The sequence below is a fragment of the Zonotrichia leucophrys genome, chromosome 14 (assembly GCF_028769735.1).
Source record: "Zonotrichia leucophrys gambelii isolate GWCS_2022_RI chromosome 14, RI_Zleu_2.0, whole genome shotgun sequence".
Classification (NCBI taxonomy): Eukaryota; Metazoa; Chordata; class Aves; order Passeriformes; family Passerellidae; genus Zonotrichia; species Zonotrichia leucophrys.
This window is the reverse complement of record NC_088184.1, coordinates 4,492,160-4,515,000: the sequence shown is the minus strand read 5'-3', so window position 1 is coordinate 4,515,000 and position 22,841 is coordinate 4,492,160. Positions and strand designations below refer to the sequence as shown.

At 36.9% G+C, this 22,841-nt stretch overlaps 1 protein-coding gene across 42 annotated transcripts in view; it reads right to left on the bottom strand.

Moving 5' to 3' along the window:
* Window positions 1–22,841, bottom strand: part of RBFOX1 (RNA binding fox-1 homolog 1) — a 1,152,005-nt gene that overhangs the window by 4,816 nt on the left and 1,124,348 nt on the right. For 11 of the 42 annotated variants that reach the window (XM_064725897.1, XM_064725899.1, XM_064725898.1 and 8 more), the window contains one exon: window positions 10,023–10,075. The exons of the other annotated variants lie outside the window; for them this stretch is intronic. In XM_064725897.1, the coding sequence (XP_064581967.1) occupies window positions 10,023–10,075 (53 nt within the window). The remainder of the gene's footprint in view (window positions 1–10,022; window positions 10,076–22,841) is intronic. 42 annotated transcript variants of the gene reach the window in all.

Below are 22,841 nucleotides of genomic sequence, written 5' to 3'. Positions count from 1 at the left end.
GTTGTACTGCCCTGTTTGCTTAGTAAATCCAAATTCCTATGAAGGGATAATACATTAAAAATGAATGAATTTATTTAAGCACCCCAAGTTCATGAGTGTGGGCTCTGTATCTCACCCCACAGCTGTGTTTGCTTTAGATTTGGGTAGAGAAGTCTTCATTGCTATCAGAGGGATACATGAAATTCCAGGGGTAGCAGTGTGTTAGGCAATTGCTTTCCTTAAGACCTGGCCTAAAACTCAGGAATGTGTGTGTAAAAGGCTTGTATAAAATACATTAGTCCCTCTTTTGCTTCCAAAGCATTGATGAGTAAGGGATTCAATTTATATATCAATTCTATTTAAATACTTGGTATCTAAGAACACCTGTCTTTAGAAATTACCCAACAAAGGAAATGGCCAATTCCCACTGGAAAAGCAAGGGAAGGAAAGTAGCTCACATCAGTCTGTGTTGGGTAAAGGACTTGGTGACTCTCTGAGCTGGAAAAGCAGTTTGAGACTTGTTTGAGCAGGTTTGACACTGATCCCACACTCTGCAGCCTCTCTGGTAGGAGGAACTTCCATAACCCTCAGCCTTGGAACCCTCTACATTAGGATGCAAACATAATTTGGGGATTTGAAATACTCAATAACAGAATCCCTTGTGTCTCTTTCATCTGCACTGAAGAGAAGGAGACACTACTGCTCTATGTCAATTTTTCAAGACTGAGAATTTTGAATATCATTGTGATTTTAATTCTTCCCAGCCAAATTTCATTCCAACAGTAAGAAAGCATCTAGGAAGGGAAAACAATTAATTTAAAGGTAGACATGCTTCCCTCATGGCCTTAGTGACATGCAAGAGGATTTGCATGTACTATTATCTTACATGCTTTAATGCCATGATTATTACTTTTATATCAATGGGAACTAGTATATTTCCTTTGTTTTTCTTTTTTTTCTGATTATCTGGCATCGCCGCAATGCTGAGCAAGGGCTGTCAATCTGTATCTGTAAAAAATACAATTAATTTTGGTCCAGTGGTAGGGCTGCATTTTGCCTCCATCCTGCCTCCCATTCCTGCAGGACCCTGGGCTGTGTCCCACTGCCTCTCAAACAAAATCCAGTCGGCCACCTAGGATGGCATCAAGTGGCCCAAATGCAAGGGCCTCTTGTAAGGAAGGACCAAGCCTGAATACCCAGGGCCCAGGCTGTATTAAATTATTACTGCATTTAAGCCAACTCCTGAAGTAACTGGCAATTTACAACATTGATGCAATATACCATGTTGCTAATAATATTATTATATCAATATTCAACAGAAATCTTGACCACTGATGGGAAAATATGGATAAACATGCACATTAAGCAATTTCAAAGGATGAAAATATGACTGTTTCAACCCAGTATTGACTTCTGAGTACATTTTTATTACCGTTTTTCCAAAGCAGCAATGACTTATTGTCAGTGTTTTACATTGCTTTTTCCATCCTTGTATATAAACCATGTCACTTTTCTTAAAATAAGAGTTGTGAAGAAATCCTAATGTAAGAACTGCGACCAAAGTTAATCCTTGCTCCTTAAAAAGAATGGTTTATATTTATATTATAATAATGCTAAAGCTTTTACTGTAATATTAACATAGAAATGTTATTGCAGAATTAGTGATGCTTATATTCTTGTTAAAACAACAAACACTTATTTTTCTTTTACAGGATATTGAAATTCCACTTAAAAATATGTATCCAATGTAAAAACAAAATAAAATGTAAAAGGAATCCTTCCAAATCTTCTGTAAAAGAAAATATATAAAATTAAACTGCACAATTTTCATTTCTGCACGCTTCTGAATACACTTGACATATGTAAGCACAAACATGGACGAAAATATTTCCAAAGGGGAAAGAACACATGCTCAGATATTATCTGGGAAAAAGATGCATTGAAATTCCTCTGTGATGAACAGACTTTTTTTTTTTCTCCTCAGGGTGACCTCTACCTTCAGAATATGATGGTTTTATTATGATTAATAAATTTCATTTCCACAGAGGAAAGGAACAGTGTCAACTTAAACTTAAAGCAAGTGGGTTTCTTTTTAAATGCTAATTTTTAAACACGCCCTTGCATGACACCAAATTTAGAAGCTCAGAAGGTTAGCAGAATAGATTCTGATTTCCAGGCTGAAAATAGGAAGAAGGATTTAAACTGTATTGTCACACTGCAAATCACTAAGCTGCTCCAGTCCCACACACGCTGCCTCACTTACTCACTGCTATGCCAGCCTGCTTACTCCTCATTACAATTAGTGGCATTTAAATGCTTTGTGATCATTTACACTGCAAATTATCATTCTAGGTAAACAACTTACTGAAATTTAAGACGTGCCAATGGTAAGGTGGTGAATAAATTAATAGTCGATGGCATTCTCTGTGTATTTTACAGCATGATAAAACAAAGTATCCAAAGCAATATGCACAAATTCTTGTCTCAGAACACAGCTGATGAACAATTTTGATGCATCACTAACTAGAACAAGGTGTGCTCCTCTATTTTCCACTGTATCTGGGACAAGCATTCAGGACATCATGGGAAAAATTATGTTTGCTAGTATTTTGCTAACATACTGACACTGGTTCTTAAAAACTGGACAAATAACTTCCTGGGAAATAAGTGAGAAAAAACCCCAGTGTAGCCATGCTAACTTCTATAAATGCAGCCATAAGCTATCCACCAATAGATGGCATGATCTTTACTTATGCTATGCCTTAATCTCTTCAATCATTTACAGCAGAGGGTTTCAAAATGCTAAAATACTACATAAAAGGACAATTTGTTGTTCATTGATCAAATTTTTATAAAAAGTGATTTATAAAGGGAAACGGTAGGATTTATTTTTTCAGGGCATGGAAAGGGAGTATCTTTCTAAATAATCAGTAGTAGGTGTTGTTGAAGTCTCTAAAAATTGGGAAATTCTGTGCCTCTGATCATAAATGCCATTTCAGGATTTTAAATTCTTTAGTAGTATGGCTGCATTTCCATACACATCTGGGACAGACAGTGGAGCTCCAATACTGGAGACATTTAGAAGCTCCTAAATAACATACACACTAACTAATAAGGAAAAATTCACCACATAAAATATGAACCAAGTTAACACACTTTTCTCAAGTGATTTGAGAAGTATAGAAGGAGAATATCCAAGAATTTGATACACTTATTTTACTTATTATTAACTGCCCTCCATTTTTTCAAATCTAACATTGCTGGAGGAACTAGAGAAAATTATGAACCTGTTTAAGAGGTATAAAGAGAGGAGTTAAAACTTGCTCACTACTTCAGATCAAACTCTGACCTCAGCCATATTACAAGCAAATCCTGTGTGCCACTGGGAAGCTCATCTTTCTAACTTTTCCCCAATATCATCCACTCTTTACCCACTTTATTGCAATTGAACAATCAAGTAATAAAATTCCTTCTGGAAGGAATATAAGGAAAGCAAGGGTTACCTGGCCTTAATCCCACATAAATCCAGAAATTATTCCAATAACTAACTTGGTGCTCTTCCTCTTGGTCACAGAACTAGGATGATCCCAAGAGAGATGACACCAGCAGCACATCTCCTCCCTGTGCACACCAGTCACACACACACTGCTGAACAGTATTTTGGGCTCAGTGGCTCAAATCTGTGCAGCAGGGGTAGGCAGCCTTTTAACCTAAAATTCATCCCACTGTGGCAGGATGGTGTCTGCTTGTGGTGTTCAAAGAATGTGCAAACAATGAGTTAACTTCATTTTAGATATTAACACCAAGGACTGTGGGCATTTCAGGCACCTGATAACCAACAGGTCTCTCTCTAACTCAGAAGGCAACGGACAAAGATGTCTCTGAAGTTTTTACTTAAGATCAAGAAAACTGAAATCTGCTGATGAAAACAATTTCCAGGCATTTGCCTTGATTAGAAAGGTTAAGAATGCTGAAATTCTCCTTGCCAAGTGTTGAATGCACGCTATCAAACGCTGAGGTCACTGTACAAGGCAGGACCATCACATACTTTATTCATAGCATCCTCCTCTTCCATGACCTATAATGTGCTACAGATTTGTGATGTGGAGCAGGGAAAGAATTGGGAAGTGACAGGCAGCACAATAAAGAGTGAAACTTCAAGGTGTACTGCAGGGCTGAACTCCTGTGTGCCTGCAGAGCCATAAGGGATTTTTATCACTACAGCACTAACACTAAATCCCTAGGTTTTCTCAGAGGTAAGAAACTTGATCAGGGTCTAACATGGGTACAGGGCAATAATGAAAGGTTTCCATGAAAGGATGTTCATAAATATGTCATTGACAAAATATTAAAAGCATTGTTTACTTTTTCCTGCAAGTTGGGGAAAAGAGAAAGTAGAGAAGCCTATGCAGACTTTTCTGTAGAGATGAATTTCCAATTCTTGGCTGTTTACTTATTTATGTCACCTCTCATTTTGGCCAGTTAATTTCCTTGCTAATTGACAGGCATGTTTTGCAGAAGTTCCACTGATGCTCAGATGTGGTTTTAATTGTGCTTCTGTTTGCTAGCCTGTATCTTTTAAAATTTGTGAGATGTTTGCAGCCAGCCAAAGCTGAGCTGCCATCTTCTAAAACATTTCAATGAACATGACTGATACTGGTTAATTTGCAGAAACACAGAAGGGTAACAATCACCAGAACAGGTGACTTTCTCCTAAGCTGATGCTGGATAACTGCAAACTGCAGCAATCCTAGGCACAAATCTCTCTTAAGAGCTCTCATTGAGTATCAGTCTTGCTGTGTGGATTCCTACCAGGGTGAGAATTGAAGTTGATGCCTAGTCAAAAGTCAAACAGAATTCTGTGCACTATCACCTTTCTATGTAGCTTCTAGCCAAGAAACTTAGATTTTGTATAAACTTCAATAAAAAAAGCTACTGGGGAATCTGAGCCTTGCCATCAGGTGACACCTAAACCCAACTCTATTCCAATGAAAAGAAAGCATTTCTTAGGTCTGTAAAACACTTTCTTATTACTATTGCTGTTATATTTAGGGCAATAAAGCTTGAAGAAATTCTTACCAGTGCAATAATAAATATACTGGGTACATTATTTATAAAATTTTAAAGCAGTCTTTTGTGATCAGGTATAAAGTTCTGCAACCATAGCGTTGTTTTATGCGTTATTTATAGCATTGTTTTATTTATTTGCAATATGATAATCTCCAGATATTAAAACTGAATCCTTGCTCATTTAATGGAGTTGTATACAGGCATCCATACATGCACACACACAAATCATCTTTCATGTGCTCTATTTTTAGCCTACCAGAGAAAAACCAATCTAATTGCTTCATTAAAAACCAGCCCAGGAGATGCACACGTGCCTACAGGCACTTGTTGAGGAGAAACACAGATTATTCACTATTTCTGTTATCAAAGGAGCTTCACATTGCAAATCCTCCGTTTACAAATGACAGGGCCTCAGCTTTCCTTAATCTGGTGGTGCTGTCACGTTTGAGCAGCCATGCGAACTGACCCAGAACCGCGAGCACCGGGCGGGCAAGCTGGCACACAGACACTGACAGCCAGGGCTGACAAAAAGGGATTCATCAAACCTCATCAAAGGACAACACAGCATAATCACAGTGTTTACTGATTTTTATCAACTGGTCCGATGGCTGAACATCTTCAGCACGCAGCTACCCAGAGCAGTAAAAGCTGTGACAAATGGAATTCCGTATAAGGAACTATTTATAGCAGCAGTAAATGCAAGTTTAAACTGCCAACATAAAGGACACTTGAATTTATAGAAGAAGTTTAATTTTGTGCATTAGTGCAACATTTCCTAGTCTTTCCAGAGCAAAAACTTCACTATCTGCCATTTTTCACAGGGAACAGCAGTACAGCCTTAAATAAATACTAGAACAGAAACCATACAGATACTCCTTCATCTTCATTTTTTATTTGATTAGCAGAAGAGCATAGCATAATAATAAAAGCCTCTCACAGAAAATGGTTATTTTCCCAAACTGCTTCATGAAATGAAGTCAAACCCATTGGCAGCAATAGTAAAAGGGAAGAACCTCTCTCAACTGAGCATATGTCTTCACACAGTAATTCTAACAGGCTGAAGAAACACCTCTCAAGCTGCATTCTTCCAAAGAGTTTGGATTGAATTCTTTCAAATTCCATTCTAAGAGGATGATCTAATCACTATCTCCTTCCAGACACATGAACAGGTCAATGAGATGCATGCAAATTTGTCTGGCAAAATTTTGACCAGCTGCAATTATTTATGTACCCACCCTGGCAGAGGTAGGATTGCCACAACAGGCACTGCAGCCATTCTAAGCCCTTCATCAAACATTAATTTGTTTTAAATCAGTATCTCCATATTTGCTATTGTTCAATGAATTAAATTTGTGGCAGTGTTAGTGCTGACAGGTTAATGATAGTATACAGGGAAATTGCAATGACTGGAGCAATTGCATTTGTTAAAAATGGCCAATATTCTCTTCAAATATTTCAATAGCACAAACCCCACGGTTTCCTTATTGAAGCTGCTTGCTTTTATTCAACATCTTTCCTGCAGTTATGAAGTTAAACCTTTCAAAATGTTTAATCTATTTTGGAGACTGTATCTTTCTCCAAATGGAGGTCAATAACTTAATTTATGACTGTCAACTTCTAAAGCTTTATAAAGCATTTCTTTTGCTTGCATGCAGGCACACACACACAGAATCCTTCCTCTTGGGACTGATTCTGCTCAAAAATGTAAATAAATACAGTCACAATTGGACAGGTGTTATATCCACTTTCACCATACTTCATTCCAAATTCAGCTTTATATAAACCCTTGCCTTTCTCTCTGTTATTTCAAAATCATAAACTGCAAATACACTTGGGAGAAAAATAATACCAAGCATGCATCAACACTGGATTTTTTTTTGTTTTTTGCTTCTACATAAAGGCTGGATATAGTTAAAAACTGGAAGAGGAGAGAGAGATAATATAACTATAAAATAATAACCCTTTCCCATTTTTACACAAAAAACCATAAAATGTCATTTGCAGGTACATCTGAGAATGCACTTGCAAAAGACACTAAAAATGCTTTTTCTTTCCAAACTATGAATTTTGATGCTACAAAACCTAAAAGAGGAAAAAGAACAATATATTGAGCACAGATTTGAAAAAATCACTAAGAATGCTAAAGCTGCCAAATGAACGATGTTCTGCAACCAACAAGTAAATAAGTCACAGGTTTATTCTGGGTCTCATTCTGATTTATCCAGAGACTGACAGGGCAGCTGCCCATTGCCCCCATCAGACAAGAACCCCAGGATTAATTCTCCCCTAGTGCAGCTATAGTCAGGAATTTGCTAAAGGAAGGTCCTCAGAGATCCTTGTTAAAATTCCATCATCAAACCAAGAGGAGTTTCTCATAGTTTCCCTGTCTCTGTTCTAGTTCGGATCTGCTTGCAAACCCTTTAATCATGTCTGCCAGAGAAGATCTATCCCAGAAGTGCAGAACTTCTCCTCTGAACAGTAATTATTTTTAGCCTCAGAATGCACTGGATGCAATGAAGAGTGAAATGCTTTTAAATTTCCCATGGAAGGATCCCTCTGTCAGATAGCTGAGGAGGTTTCCCCTCTGTAATGTGCATTCAGGAACAGACAGAGATGCACAAATAGAAATGTGTTTATGGACACAAATTGCTCATTAACACATTTATCTACTCAAGGTTACTTTATTCCCAAATAAAAATAGATACCATGTGGCTGAGGGCTAAGTATCCTCTGGCAGGAATGATGAAGGATTGAGAAGAAAAGAGTGAATATTACCAGCAGAACTACCCAAGACGTCCCATTTCCAATTGATGATCAAGTTCCAACCAAAGCTTTGCTTGTTGTATATTACTATTTGAAATCCACAAACACACCCATCCTTTATAGGGAGGCAATACAAATGTACATATACTCACATTTCAAACATTGAGCATGTTTATAAGTATCTTCACTTGATATCAACTTTACAAACACAGTAGAATTACTGTCATTGAGCTTAGGAGCACTAAAAATGCACTATAAAATCATACTGTAGGTGTTTTGCATGCATCTGGAAAACCACAGGAAGGTTAGTTTTGGTTCTCAAAGTATCTCTATTTTTGCTCCATGTATTAAAACATAAAACATCAGATAATAAAAATAGTTGGAAGTCAACTTACAAATCCAAAAGACCAAATTCAACTTTAGCAATTTGACTCACAGGAATATGGGCTGGAGATTTATTTTTTTATGAAGCCAAAAGTAATTTAAATTCTATTACTGAAACTTAGGTATATAAGAAACAGCAGGCACAGGTTTTTCATCACCTTTCTCCTTCATACTTAGTGCAAAAAAAGTCACCTATAGTCACCTGTGATGGATGTCTTTATCAAATGCTCAAAACCATGCCTAGCAAAAATACCTTATTGTTGAATCAATTCAACATAGGTAATCAACTGGTAAACTGAAAAGTTTTAAAAAATACATACAGAGATCCATTTCCTTTTATATAAAGTTCACTGAAGGCACTTACAAATTAAATTTATATTTTATATAAATATTATATTTTTGATTGGAATTCTAAAAAAGTAATATATGGAATATCTGCAGTAAAGTCTTGGGCACTTAAACTGTGCCTGAATTGAGAGAGAAAAATTTCTTTACTAGAACAAGAATTATTACTTAGAAGGGTTCACTTTGCAAAACTGGACCCACAGACCCCGCATCCAACTCAAGAATTACAAGTTTAAAAATGATAAAATAAATATTTTATTCTTACTTAGCAAAGCATAGATTTACAAATCAGCAGCCTCCCTACCACAGCTCACTTCAATGAAGAGCTGAGCAGGAAGCTCAAGTGAAATAACCAAAGCCAAAATCCAAGTTGAGTGATAGGAAGAATGTGACAAATGTTGGCTTCTCAAAATGTATTTACTTCATAATTTATAGGACTTGGAAAAATCTATCTTAAATCAGGTTTTACTACAGAAGAACTTTTCAGATTACCACCAAAAGTGCTACATAGAGATTAAGACAATTTTAGCATATTTGGGTTTATCTATGATCATCTTTTCCATAAATAAATGTTCTCTATTTGTTTCTATGTAGATAATCATAAACAGAAATCTCGTCACCTTTCATTTATTTCTGCTAATATAAAACTCTATTAGCAAACACTTCTTAATACCAACATTTGATTTCACACTATATACCCTTTCATCCTTCAATACGAAAAGTTCTATAAACTCAATTTTTTGCACATTATTTGCAGAATAAGTCCCAGCACCATTACTATTTATTTTAGCCTTTTGATTTCTTATGTAGCAACATAACACCATCCTTACCTGAATTAAGACTAAGCTTGTTCAAATTCTATTGCTTAAAAGAGAGAAAACCTCTTTACATATTCAATATATTTAAATAATATAAATAAATCTTTTAAAAACATTGTTCATTCGTCTGTACCCATGGCTTACAACATGATAGCATATGGAGACTTTTTACTTACTAGAGAGCGATCCTCTGAGGGCACAGACCCTCTCTCCCACTATCTCATCCATAGGATAGACTTTGTGAGTGCTTTAGGGTCTGCAATACCCTCGTGGGCATCATTTGCCCCCAACCAGTTGAAAAGAAAATTGTTACATCTATAGCACTTACAATGTCCTGCACACAACTAAGCCTTGGCTCTTCTCACCACTTCTGTTTGGTTTAACTTTTCAAAGTCACACTCCTGAAGCTTTTATCAGAAGGTTTAACATATCCTTACACTCTAGGCCATACCATAAACTGGAAACAAAACCCCAAAGTCAGCAAAATAACCTAATGGCTTTTATAAGGCAGAACCTATAGGCTGAAGCTATAAATTCATTACACTATCCCCAAGATTTATACACTATGGACTTTCCTAGGCTTTGTCTTACGATTAAATGCAGCATGTGAAAAAGGATATTGAGACCTGGATGGATGCATCAAGAAGTATCAATGATTGTTACCTGCAGAGGTGTTACAAGAAATTTCATCTGCTGCAACGAAGACGAATTGATTTCTGCAAGAGAAGATAAAATTCACAATACTGCTTGCTGACTGGGAAATGTGCTAGCTGCCAATTGACTTGATGTTTACAGATGGGGTAGGGGAAGGGTGCTTAATTTTAATGAATGTAGCAAGAAAAAGTGTTGAGTACTATAGAGTTTATAAGGATCATGAGGTAGACATGCTGGGATCTTTTAAATGAAATAATGGTGACATTTGGATATGGACTATGTACAAACTCTTGCATTGGAAGCTTCATGTTTAGTGTTACAGATATATGTCAATATATTTATGAAGTCTAATAAAAATAAAACAATATATTGATATTAAAGGGCACTACTGCAAAATATGTAAAAAGCGCTTTTGAAAAAAAATTAAATTGCAATTTACTTTGTGCATCTGAAAGGAGGATATTGAAATTAAAATATTGTGCTTTTTCTGTCTAATATGACTGCAATCAGAAAATTAATTTATCTGCTATTTATTAAAAAAATGACATAGTATATTCTCATATACTGTCATCCAAATACATAGAAAAGTCTTTTGCAGAATCTTAGGAGAATAAGCTAGAGATATAATTTAATATAAACCTTCTCTTGCAAAATTCTTTTTTAAACCAGGTAACATAAAAAGAGAAAAGCTAAATGCTCTAGTATTTCAAAATGCAGAAAACTTCATTACGGCACAAATCCTGTTTGTCCTTTCTGAAATCTAGGCAACCAGGATTTGTGTTGGTGGAAACCTTGTTGAAGGATTAACATCCAATGATTCCTTTATTGCATACACACAGCTGCCTCAGGGTATTTCTGTGTTGGGCAGGGTTAATGAACCCCAACGCAGAATTAACACTCGGGTGTGGTTTCCTCCCAGCCCTGCACTGCCAGGCACAGCCAAAACCTGACCCTGAGCTTTGCACAGCCTTAATGCCAGCCCAACAGCCAGGAGCCAAGGGATGCAGGCTAAGGAGTGCCTGGGAAAACAGCTCTGCAAGCTTTGAGTGCTGAGCATCCTGCTGAAAACACCATGCAGCAGCAAACATCCCTCAGGGGCAGCGAAACCTGCAGGAGTGGAGCCCTAAGGGAGCAAAATCTATTTCCATTACTTCACCTCTGGCATATCAAGAGATTTGAAATTCTCACTTAGAAATCTGTGAACCTTGTTACTTAGAGGTTCATATTCTAAGGGGGGAAAAAAATAAATACCAAACAAAACAAGGGATCTGCAATCTGTACTGCAGGGACAGGGCTGCATAGTTCCAAAAGCAGATAAATTGCCTCTGCCCTAGCAGAAATACTGACACTGGTGAGCTTAGTGATCAAATTGTTCATTCTTGCATTTTCATCTGTTCATTAAGTTCAATTAACAGCTCTGCTCTTTATTTTGTCATCTGCAACAGTTTCAGGAGCTAATGAGATTTACCTAACAACTGATGCTAAATACATAAATTAAAAAAAAAAAAAACAAACAACAAAGAGGGATAAATTTTACATTATAAATACAGAGCTATTCTGTATTTCACAGGTAGCATAATTTGTCACTGTATTTACTGCTACCACCTCTGTGATAATTATAGACAGGGAAAGTTAGAGCCAGTAGCAATGCAGATTTACCAGCTACTGTTTCACAAAATTTCTTCTGATTCATTTCTGTGAAATTGTTAAACTGCCCTCTCATCTAAATGAAAAAATCACTTTTCCTTAAAAACTGCCACTAAAGTGGTTACTGTGAAGCTCCTTTTGTTCCTCTCAGTTCAGAACACTGGAATATATAGCCACAGAGTCCCTACTCTCAGATGCGGAACTATCTGCAAGAGTAATATGCTAGTACCTCCAGGAAGACCCCAGAACACTAATGCAATTTGTCCTTCAGAATGAAAAATGTTATTTAAACTGCTCTGAAATCTTACTCTTTTTTAACCAAGTTTTTGCTAATTGCTGGGAAAAAAACTAATTGAAAAAAATTAAATAAACCCAAAGTGATATCTATTTAAAATAACAACTACTATAAACATCTCTTGTTATACTGCTTCATAGGAAGGAAATGTTTTGCTTTTATAAAATGAATTTCACAACCCCACACATAACTTTTAAAAGTATGAAGTTACATATTGGTCAGCATAGCAACTGTGAGAATGAAAAGCCTTGAGGATGGAGTCCAACAAGCCAGTTCAATATTTTATAACTAATTAGGTGTTATTTGTAGCAATTCCTGGAAATTCTTAAGCACTTTGATGGCTTTAATGCTCTTACACTGGCGAGATTTATTTAGCTAAATTCCATAGTGTTATTTACATAGACCCAGAGGGGAAATTGCTCATCAGAGGCATCCCAGATATCCCAGCTGATGGCTACAGCAAGGGTTAATGCTCTGTGTGGGCAGCCCCAGAGCCTGCAGAAGGAGCCCTTAGGAGTGAAGCTGGCTCTGTGGGGCACCAATCCCTCCTGTCCTAAAGCAGGAGGGGAGCAGAGATGCCAAAGGACCCCTGACCTTGCCCAGTCCCCTGCAAACGTGCAGTGTTCCCTTTAAAGGGCAATTCTCTGCACCAGCTCTGTCGAGCATATAAGGCTTGAAAATCTCACAAGGAAGATATGATGAAAATTCATGGTGCATTTTAAGCTGGTTTAGTGTTCCTCATCACTGCTGCACTTTAAATGATTCAAAAAGGTGCAGGAATTGTAAGCGGACCCAACTTTATTATACAATAAGCCCTGCTCAATTAAGATAGAGAATCACTTCCATAATTTAATTTGTGTATTAACAGTGAAAGTATAGGACCAAATTTTCACTGTTCACTGGTTAATACTTCAGATGTAAAAGAACATAGATTCAAATAAAAGAAATTTTTTTAAAATAAAATTTTAGAAGTTTTTACTGGCTGTGAGATCAAAAAAAAAAAAAAAAAAATCAAAAAACGAAACAAACCTGAAAGGATAACATGATAAATACATTGACCTGAACGTTGGGTATATCCAACCTGCCAGATCCTCACACCCTGGGCTCAGTGCAATGCTTTTAAGTGCAGGAGTGGCACCTTTTGGCAGTCTGAGCTCTCTGATGTCTCCCAGACAGTGTGGGGCAGCAATCTGTGCTGCTGGGACTCCAAATGCCTGGGTTCCATCGCAGCAGCTCCTTCCCAAGGGCAAACTCTGCATACTACTGCTTCTCTCAAGCCCATAGATCAGGTTTTATCTCTTCTAGCAAATTGAAAACTAACTCATGTTTTACCAGTATGGTAATAAAGATGGTTTTACATTTTGAAAAAAAAAAAATGTTTAAACATTTGATATATATCCTGAATTCAAACAAGAACAGAAGGGGAAGACAACAGAAGTACTATTAAGTGATTTAGATGTGCTTTCTTCCTTTGGGGTAGTTATTGAACCTGCATCACACCATCTTCAAAGGTTTGAATATGTTGTAATTTCCTCTGCTCCATTCCCTGTAGTCCCTTTGGCAGTAACAAATGTGTGCCTCCAGGGCCCCACATCTGACAGAATCCTCCCTCTCTTGGCACCTGCTCTTTTTATCCAGGAGACCTTTTCCATTTCCAACACATTACATGCATGCTTTCTCTCTTCTTGAAAGTGTTTGGTGAAAACATGCCATACTATAGAATAAAGATTTTATATATATTGAGGGGTTTAAATTCTTTAATCACTGGAGCCTAAGCCTTGTCCTTTCTATGGCAGTCTAATATACACAAGCACTTGTGTGAAGAAATACCTGACCCATAAGTGATCTGCCCACTTTACTAATGGAAAAATCAGAATCTGGAAGATAAGAAGAGATTCAGAGAATGGGTCTCAGACAGTTTTATTTAATGATTTGGGGGATGTAACTATCACAAAACAATTCCAACCTAAGTTCAGAATAAGCTACTACCCTGAGTGCTTCCTCTAAAAGTTTCCATGGAGTCATCCCACCCTGGGGAAGGAGGAGCTACTCTGTGTCTGCACCAGACCCCACTCTTTGAAAAGCACCAGCTTCCCACCCCCTTTCTCTCCTGCAGTCACTGGCCCTGCTGCTCCCAGGTGTTCAGAGCTCCCAGATGTCTGGAAATTTATAAAATTACATCATTAGTGGTCAAAAACCTGTGCAGGACACACGGGGCCAGTGAGTGTCCTGTGTGCTCTCTCATCTCCCTAAAATGCTGTACGGCACTAGGACTTCTCACCAGTGTTTCACACAGCACACGACTGAGAGCAAAACTTTCGCACACATCTAATTTCACCCATGACTCCCTGAAGTTTCCAATCCCTCCTCCTCAGCACACAGAGCTTCCTTAAAATGGAATACTAGAGGTCAAAGGGGATTTTAAGAGATTAATCACACTGGCTCTAGGATATCTGAAATGTAAAAGAAATTATAATCCACTAACATACAATGATTATTCTTCATAGACCTGAATTCCTGGGCTTTGCTGACAAACTTAACAAAACTAGAAATAATTTTGCCTAACACAGAAGTTCAGACCCCCACCCAATAATACAGCAACTGCTGAAAACAGTGCAGAGCCCAGAACATGAAAATTTAGGATGAAGGCAAACACAATATTGAGCAGAAGTTACAGTGGGAAGGTTTAAATTATATTTAATCAGTTGACTTCTCCTGGTAGGACCACCATGGGATTGACAAACAAAGCCAGTATTTAGAACTCAGGGATCAGAACCTCAGCTGGTAAAATTGCTGCAGCTTAACCAAAAGCACTGACTTCCCTTCCTGGAGCTGCTCCACACCATATTCCCCAAGGATCCCATGCAGCAAGGGTTTTTCCCAGCAGTTCTATGTGGTACATCTGTATATTTCTCCATTATATTATTTAAGCTATTATAGATTTCCTTCGTGCTCTAAATGTTAAGACTTTGCTGCTTTTGTGAGGACTCTGATGTTGAGGGCTTTTTCACTATGAATTTCAATATAGCTGACTGCTGGCTCCTTGAATGGTTTCTGCAACATTCAGGGATGGACGAAGTTCCCCTTTATAATCATTGTATGAAGTCCTTCCCAACTCTTTCCTGCTGGTGCCTTAAATTTAAATATCAAGGCAATCAAAGAATTTAAACGTTTTAATATTAGCATAATAACTATAATTAGAAGGTTGATTTTGCTATTATCATGCTTTATATTCCCATTACTGTAAGATCAAAGTACAATACTGCACCCATAGCATTTGAATCAACACAAAGACAACTAAACAACTTCACAGCCATACCTATAAGATATATTGAATAAAATAAGAATAGAACTATTAATAATTCATGTGGTATCAAGCTTCAACAACACTAACAGTAACTTGTTTGACCTGATGTGCACTAGGAAGGTTATTAGACTGATTTCTTCAACGTCAGGTTCTTGTTCTCTGCAGAATTTCTTGTTCAACCTAACCAACGATGATGCCAAGACAGAGAGGAAGATGTGGATATTTGGCTTTCACTGAGGTCCTCTGCTTTTTCCTTGAGTGATGCTTTCCCCATCACAACACAATGCTCCCCTACATCCATTATTCCTGACCATTTCTTTCCTGAAATTTTACGGCAGGCCTTGGAAGCAGATAAAGGAAAACCCTGACTCAAAAGAACCAAGTGCAGCTATTTCTGTAACTGCTGCTGCATAGGAAACACTAAAGCTCATCAGCTCTTCCATCTGCCTGGGCTCAGGTGCCACTGCAGAAGGTGCTGTGTCCCCCTCACCTCCCCAGGTGTCCCAGGGTGTCTGAAATGGCCCTACAGCCCTGATCGAGGAGCTCAGCCCAGCCCTTCACTGCCCTGCCACATCCATCACTCTGCATTGCTCTCAGCTACGTCCTCTTTGTGCTCAGTACAGGACATTTCTGTGTGCTTTAGCCAATGACAGGATGTCTCTACCAAAATGCAGTGCCAAAGGCAGCAGGAGAGAGAAAAGAAACAAAATCTCTCATTAAGTTTTGTCCTGCTACCAATCACACAACTTCTTGACAAGAAATAATTTTTTTGATACCAAAAAGTACTTTTGCAATTGCAAAAAAATATTAAAATAAAAAAATAAGCCCCCAGCTCACCTAGAAACCAATGGAAATGTGCATCCCCAAGCCCAGTGATATGCCTGAATTATTTCATTTACTCAGAGAGAAAAAACAAACAACCAACCAACCCAAAAATCTAAAGGGATTAAAAATACCTAAGGGGAAAAATGGTCAACAGAAGGTGCTTTCTCATAATTTGTATTCTTATCTCAGGCTTTCCCCAGCAGATGGGCAGGCCTTTTTATTTTAGCCCTGGTGTAGAACTAGCTAAGCAGCCCACTCAGATTCTGGAACAGAAATTCCTTTTCGCACAGTCCAATAGTGCTGCACAGCAGATTGGAGGAATGTCCACCCTGCAGCCAGGGTGGATACAATAATTCTGCCACGGCAGTGGCTGGGATGCAAACATCCCCTTCTCTGTCCTTCCATCAGCCTCCAGTATAAAGAAAATTTCTACCAAACACATGCAACCTTTCAACTTAGTACTGTTGTAAAAAAAAGCAAACCCTTATTTTTAATATATCGCCACAATGTGGACAACTTCTTGCATCAAAACCAGTGGGAAAATCTGTAGGTCTCTCAACTTTCATATTTTAGATCTACAAATTTTATTTCCTGATTTTTTTTATTTTTTTTTTAATCACAGCTATACTAATAGACTTGGATCTAACTCATATCACCGGCTGCATCAGTGGAATTTTCTGATGTATGATCATTCAATATATTATACCTAGTATGAAATGATTTGTTATTAATGATACAATACACAGAGTCCAAAGATTAATATTATTCTGCTAAAGGAACATATTATTTTTAAGCAAATCTGCACATTTTAAAGTAAAACCTAAACCTAAGAGGTGAAATTCTGAATACCACACAGCATTCTGTACCAGAATTCATACCAATCTCAGTGGCAGAACTGCTCTAAAATTATTGTCCTTTTAGTGTGATTAACATAGTCTAGGCACTTAAATTAAATACTTGAGGAAGTAGTGCAGTAATTCTATTTCAGAAGTGCTCCATGTCAGCAACATAAATCGATGTCATTATGATCCAGGACTGCTAAATTAGGGCTATATTTGAAGTCTTAATATTTATATTTGAAAAATTTGTTTATTACTGTATTTTGGACATATTATTTATTCTCTTTAGGGCAAAGAGGATTTTAAAGTCAGCCTTGCATAAATAATTAGTATTTTATTAACTAAAATACATGAAAAATATAAATTTATTTAATTGGGGGATTTGTTCTTTTTGTATATCATGACATTCTTAACATAATGCCTCAAAAACATACTTTATATTTGTTTCTGATTTCATAGCAATTATTACAGTTTACTAGGAGACACCATTTTATCCACTATAACTTTTCTAACATACAGGGGTATAATTATAAACTTCAGCAACTATGAATAAAAATTCTTTCTCTTTACATAATATTAAGCTTGGAATAACTTTACAATTTAGTTGACAGGATAATTTCTTTTTTTCCTTTTTTAACTTAAATACCATATACATGAAAACCTTGCCAGGATTATCTAAGAATTCATTCCAGAAAAACAAAATTAACTTTAGAAGCTAGTACATGTTTGGTTTACACAAATCTTTACTTTTTTTTTTTTTTTCTTTTACTGCATGCTTATTAAACACCCTACAGCAATTTTCACTAAAAATTTGTTTAGGATACATGGATAAACATTTTATTCCCACTCCTGCAGCATTCTTACAATCTCATGTTTGCCTTAGGTGGGTTCCTAGAGTATCAGCAGCTTGACAAGCCCAAAGGAATATGAGAAAAAAATCTATTAAATACCTAATCAAATGTTTAGGCTCCTCAGAGGTGTGAAATGCTACAGTAAAAACATGCAAGAAAGTAAATTTCTTTATTAATTTAATCACCATTGTTATTTAAAGTTTGTTCTTCTAATACTTGGCCATCTTGCCAGAGCACACAGCAAATGACACTAACCCATACAGACTCTATCCATGGCATCCCAGTTTTATCAATAACATTTTATTCCTTTATTCTCTCTCTTCCTCTTGCACAGTGCTCTTAATTCCTCCTTGGTTTTAAAGCGCTCAGGTTGACAACACGTGGAGCACGTTCTAATCTGCCTCTTTGTGGTCTATCAAGGCAATGATCTGAGAACTGAGCAGTGTGTAATTAGCCACTGACATGTCCAAAGGAGCTGTTAGGGTCTATCCTGTCACAGGCAGTGACCCAATGGACTGTAACAGTTTTGGTCTGCTGGAGCAGGAATCAATGTTTTAGTAACTCCCCAACTCCGTATTTATCCACTCTGCTGGGTACAACACTGAAAAAATTTAAAGTAGCACTTTCTTCCAATATCCTCTAAGAGCAAAGTTTTTAGAAGCTAGTAATGAGATAATTCCTACTTTAAAAATGTTAACCAGTCTTTTCCCTTCCCTCCTTCCTTGAGAAAAGGTATGAAAATCCATCTAATGAATATATTCATAACGACAGTATTTACTATGAGCTTCTACATTAGATAAGGAACTCCCAAGTTAAAAGTCAGGCTACATAACCAGACATAGGCTGGAGAGATAAACCAAGAGAAAATACTGAAACTAAAGATGTAAATTCAGAATAGGTGCACTGATTCTATTTTATTTATTTTGGAACTTGGAGAGCATTTAACAGCTCTCCCTATGTTCAAGAAGAACCTGGCAGCAAAAGTACTGAGCACCTTAAGCTTTGAGCACATCAGGAAGACAGGTATGGAAATCTGGGCTTTAGTCTACCTCTACCTTCTCTCCCAGCTTTTTCTTCATGATTTCCAGTATGGATGTCACAGAAATAGCCAAGTCTTTCCCTGTCCATGGGGATTCCTAAAATATCCCTTGATACTGCAGTGAGTGAGAATGGAGATTAAAAGTAAGAGAAGTAGAAGCAGGGTATGAATGAAGCCAGCTCTGACATGACAAAAGTTTAATAGTTGGTGTTTGCCATAATTCTGGGCAGTAGCACTAAGCTTTTTCACTACTGTATCCCCTCAGTTTTGAACTGGGCGAGGAGTTTTAGCACTTCCCTGGATATATTACATGAATAGTCAAACTACACACAGGTGAATCAAGCCTTCAGAGCACCAGCAAACAGGTTAATTCCAACCAGAAGAGAAATGTATTCAAACATCAAAATAGCTTCCTAGAACTGGTAGAAGATTATGTTTTTAGGAAATATAATTGTTTAAAATGTTTTCCTATGTGTGACTCACTGAGTCTCCCCCAAAAATGTCGTATCTGCAATATTTTAGAATGAGCCATGCTTCAATTATTGGAAAGTACCCTGTGCAACATATTTTCATTTCAGGAAATTCCTGTCAAAATGTACTACATGAAAGTCCCTGCTCCTGGAATTTCAAACGCTTTGATGATTTTTTTGTCCCTATAACAGTTTCTTTATTCATATTCACCCACTTGTACTTTCTAACTCTTCACAGAAAGGTAGTGTTATGGTTACACTATGAGTCATATACTCCAGTCATCCCCAAAACTCTGAATGACCTGGGATGAAAATGGATTATGAAATACTGACATGACTCCAGTGATCCTCTAGTTTGCCAGAGATCACACAGGCATAAAGTTCTAACAGGTAGATGGCCAAACCCACTACCTCTCTGTAACAGCCAAGCCAGTAATTTGATTTTTATTTGTAATAATAGGGAATAAAGAAGTTTTAACTACCATACAGGACTGTCCAGGAAAAAAAAAAAAAGGACAAAAAACAACTAGACCAATAAAGCATCACCACATCAAACCTAAGCAGAAGAAGTGTTAAATATCATCTCTGTTGCTTTTAGAAAAGCTAAGCACAACCTCTATAGCCAGTCATGGTGCTAACTGAACCTTTTCATTGTCAGAATCTGAAAAACCTACAATATTCCTCCTTATGGATCACCCCCCAAACTTTCCATTTAAGATTCCACTGGGATAGCAAAATACACAAATGTTGGAAGGTTCCAGATGGAAGTTGAAAAGTTACCACTATATTCTAATTTTTTTTGATCTTTCAACCTGACTCCTTTAGAAACTGAAACTGTGTAGAGAAGCTCTTTGTCCTTAATCTAAGAAGGCACAAGCATGAAACGAATGAGGTACTAGATTTTAAAACATTTATGGTTCTGTAAAATTATTTAATGGAAAACTAAATTCTAGCTCAAGATGCTATTATATTTTATATGCAATCAAAACCTTAATTTTTAGTATATATCTCTAGTAATCTTAAACAAGAGAAAATAATTTGAATAAAAATATAGTGATTTGCATTGTTTAATCATAAAAGAGAAGATTATATAGTCCACAACATAATAAAAACCCCCCTCAGCTATAGAAGGTCACAATTTATATTTAGTGTTTTTTTTACTCTTCATTCTAAATTTTCCCTCTTTAATGAGCATGTTTACTATTAAATCAAATCTGTATCTATTCTATTTTAGGATAATCTGAGCACAAATATCAAGTCTCTTGCCCAAAGAGAACTGGAAAATATATTAAAGTATTTTTGTAGACACTACTGCTTTAAAAAAAATGAATGCTTCACATAGACATGTTAAAAATGTAAACTATTTAGAATATCAGGATTTTATCAGGAGTAAGATTTAAGATCTGGAAGATACCTAACTGCCATATGACAAAACCTTCTCTCTCAAATTTCACAAAACTCTAGGTATAACCACAGAACATATAACACAAATTGATAGTGGGAGAAAAAAAATAATAAAACAAAACATATATTTTACTAGAAAGTGTTATGTGCAAAATATTTTGGAATATGCCTTATTTTATTTAACAAAAAAAAAAAAAAAAAAAGCTTCCAGTGATGAGGGAATTAATCCAGACAACAAAGAGGTCAGTGGGAATGTCCCCATAGTCTGGAGTGAGGTTGAAATTGGGTGTTACAGAAGGGGGTGGTGCTCAGAGCAGCACCCTCTGTGTGTGAGTGTGAGTGTGCGATGGATGGGAGCGTGTGTGTATATATGGATACAGCACATCCATGTATAAACACACCTGGCCCTGCTTGGGGACAGCAAACAGCACAGGCTGGGGCTCTGCCTCTCAGCCAGGGCTGCTCCCTCCTGCCAGGGCTCTGCTCCCTGCGCTCCCAGACACGTTTTGCACAAACACCGCTGCCAACGTTCGTACGCGCCAAAAAAGGAACACTGCCCTCACTCCCATCGAAGGTGCAAGAATCAAATCATAAAACACAAAACCAATAGCCAATCAATGTGAATAAGTCTGCCCATAGGCTTAATTCAAGCAAGCCATTCACTGAGCTATGTGATGGATCTGTCAAATCCAGTACAGCATTACAGACATACCAGCAACACCAAGTGAACATGCAATGACAAAATGACAATACGCCCCACTGCCATGCTCCGACTCCTTCTACCTCAGGAATACAAAACTGGATGACCTTGCTAGTTTCTCTTACTTCAGACTTGGACAAATATCTAACAACTTATTTAAATTTATTTTTTTAAATATTCCATGAAAGATGAATAAGAGCTGTACAAACGTTTTATTGACATCTGATTTAGTGTCTTTTGCGCATCCTTACAATTATATTTTTTCCAAATATGCTCAGTTTAGAGAGTTTGCCAGGCAAGTTCCAGACTGATGAAGAATGAATTTAGACCAATAGGTTCCCTTTTAGAACTTATACTAATTGGAAAACTTATCAGAAATATTTCAAGTCTTGGCAAATTAAACAAAAATTTTTTGGATCCACTTCTGCAAAGACCTTCAAAACTGCACATGCAATTTAATATATGATAGATCACACAATATAAAAATTGAAATCAGAATTTATATCCAGTGATTCTATTGCTTCATAAATAAAACAAAATGTACCTGTTTCTTTGTTGTTTTTGTTTTGTGATCCTAAAAAATGACTGGAGAGATCTGCCAGGCCTATCCCTGTTGTGAAATTGGGTTTAGGAGTACATGATCTGTCTTGACAAATACTTTGGGGTTTGCATTGATTGGTTTAATGGTATTTCCTTGCCACCTGATTCTCCCCTGTATATCTATTCCTCGCTTATTTCCAGCAACATTTCCAACTGTGACAAACAAGGATACCATTGCATTTCTTCAAACAGAGCCCTCTCACACTGATCATTATCAATTGACTTGGTCTATTGATTCTGCAGTCCCAAATCTTTCTGTTAACCTTTATTTTTAATTTACCAAAACATGTCTCCAATCTAAAGATTTCCTCTTTCCGTCTCCTGAATTAAGAAGCTTTTCAAATATGGAACACTGCAATTTATACTGGATATGAGTGGTGAAAAAGAAAAATAAAGCTTTCCTTATTTTTAAAGTAGTATTTGCATTATATGTCACTGCTTCAGTGGTACTCAATTTCTTTGGGCATCATTTTTACACAAACAGTAAGTGCAGTTCATGTGTAATTAAATTAAATAGGGGCTCATATGAACACTAAATAAGTGTATAAGGAGCTGTGGAATCTTCAGTGTTGTGAGAGGAGAGCAGATGATAATTACACTAAGAAGAGCAGATACAAGCAATGGCACTGAAGTATACTTCAGCACCTTCAACATTAATAATTTAACAAAAGTAGCTAAATTAAGTTAATTTTAAAATGAACAAAAAGTTAATCAAATTAAACAAACTGTAGTTGTGAATAATCAGAGGTATCCATGTTTGCACATAGTTTCCCACATGCAAAGAAATGTTTGAGCAGATTATTTGTTTCCTTCTTGATGCTAGTTTTGGGATTCTCTCATAAAGAAATTCA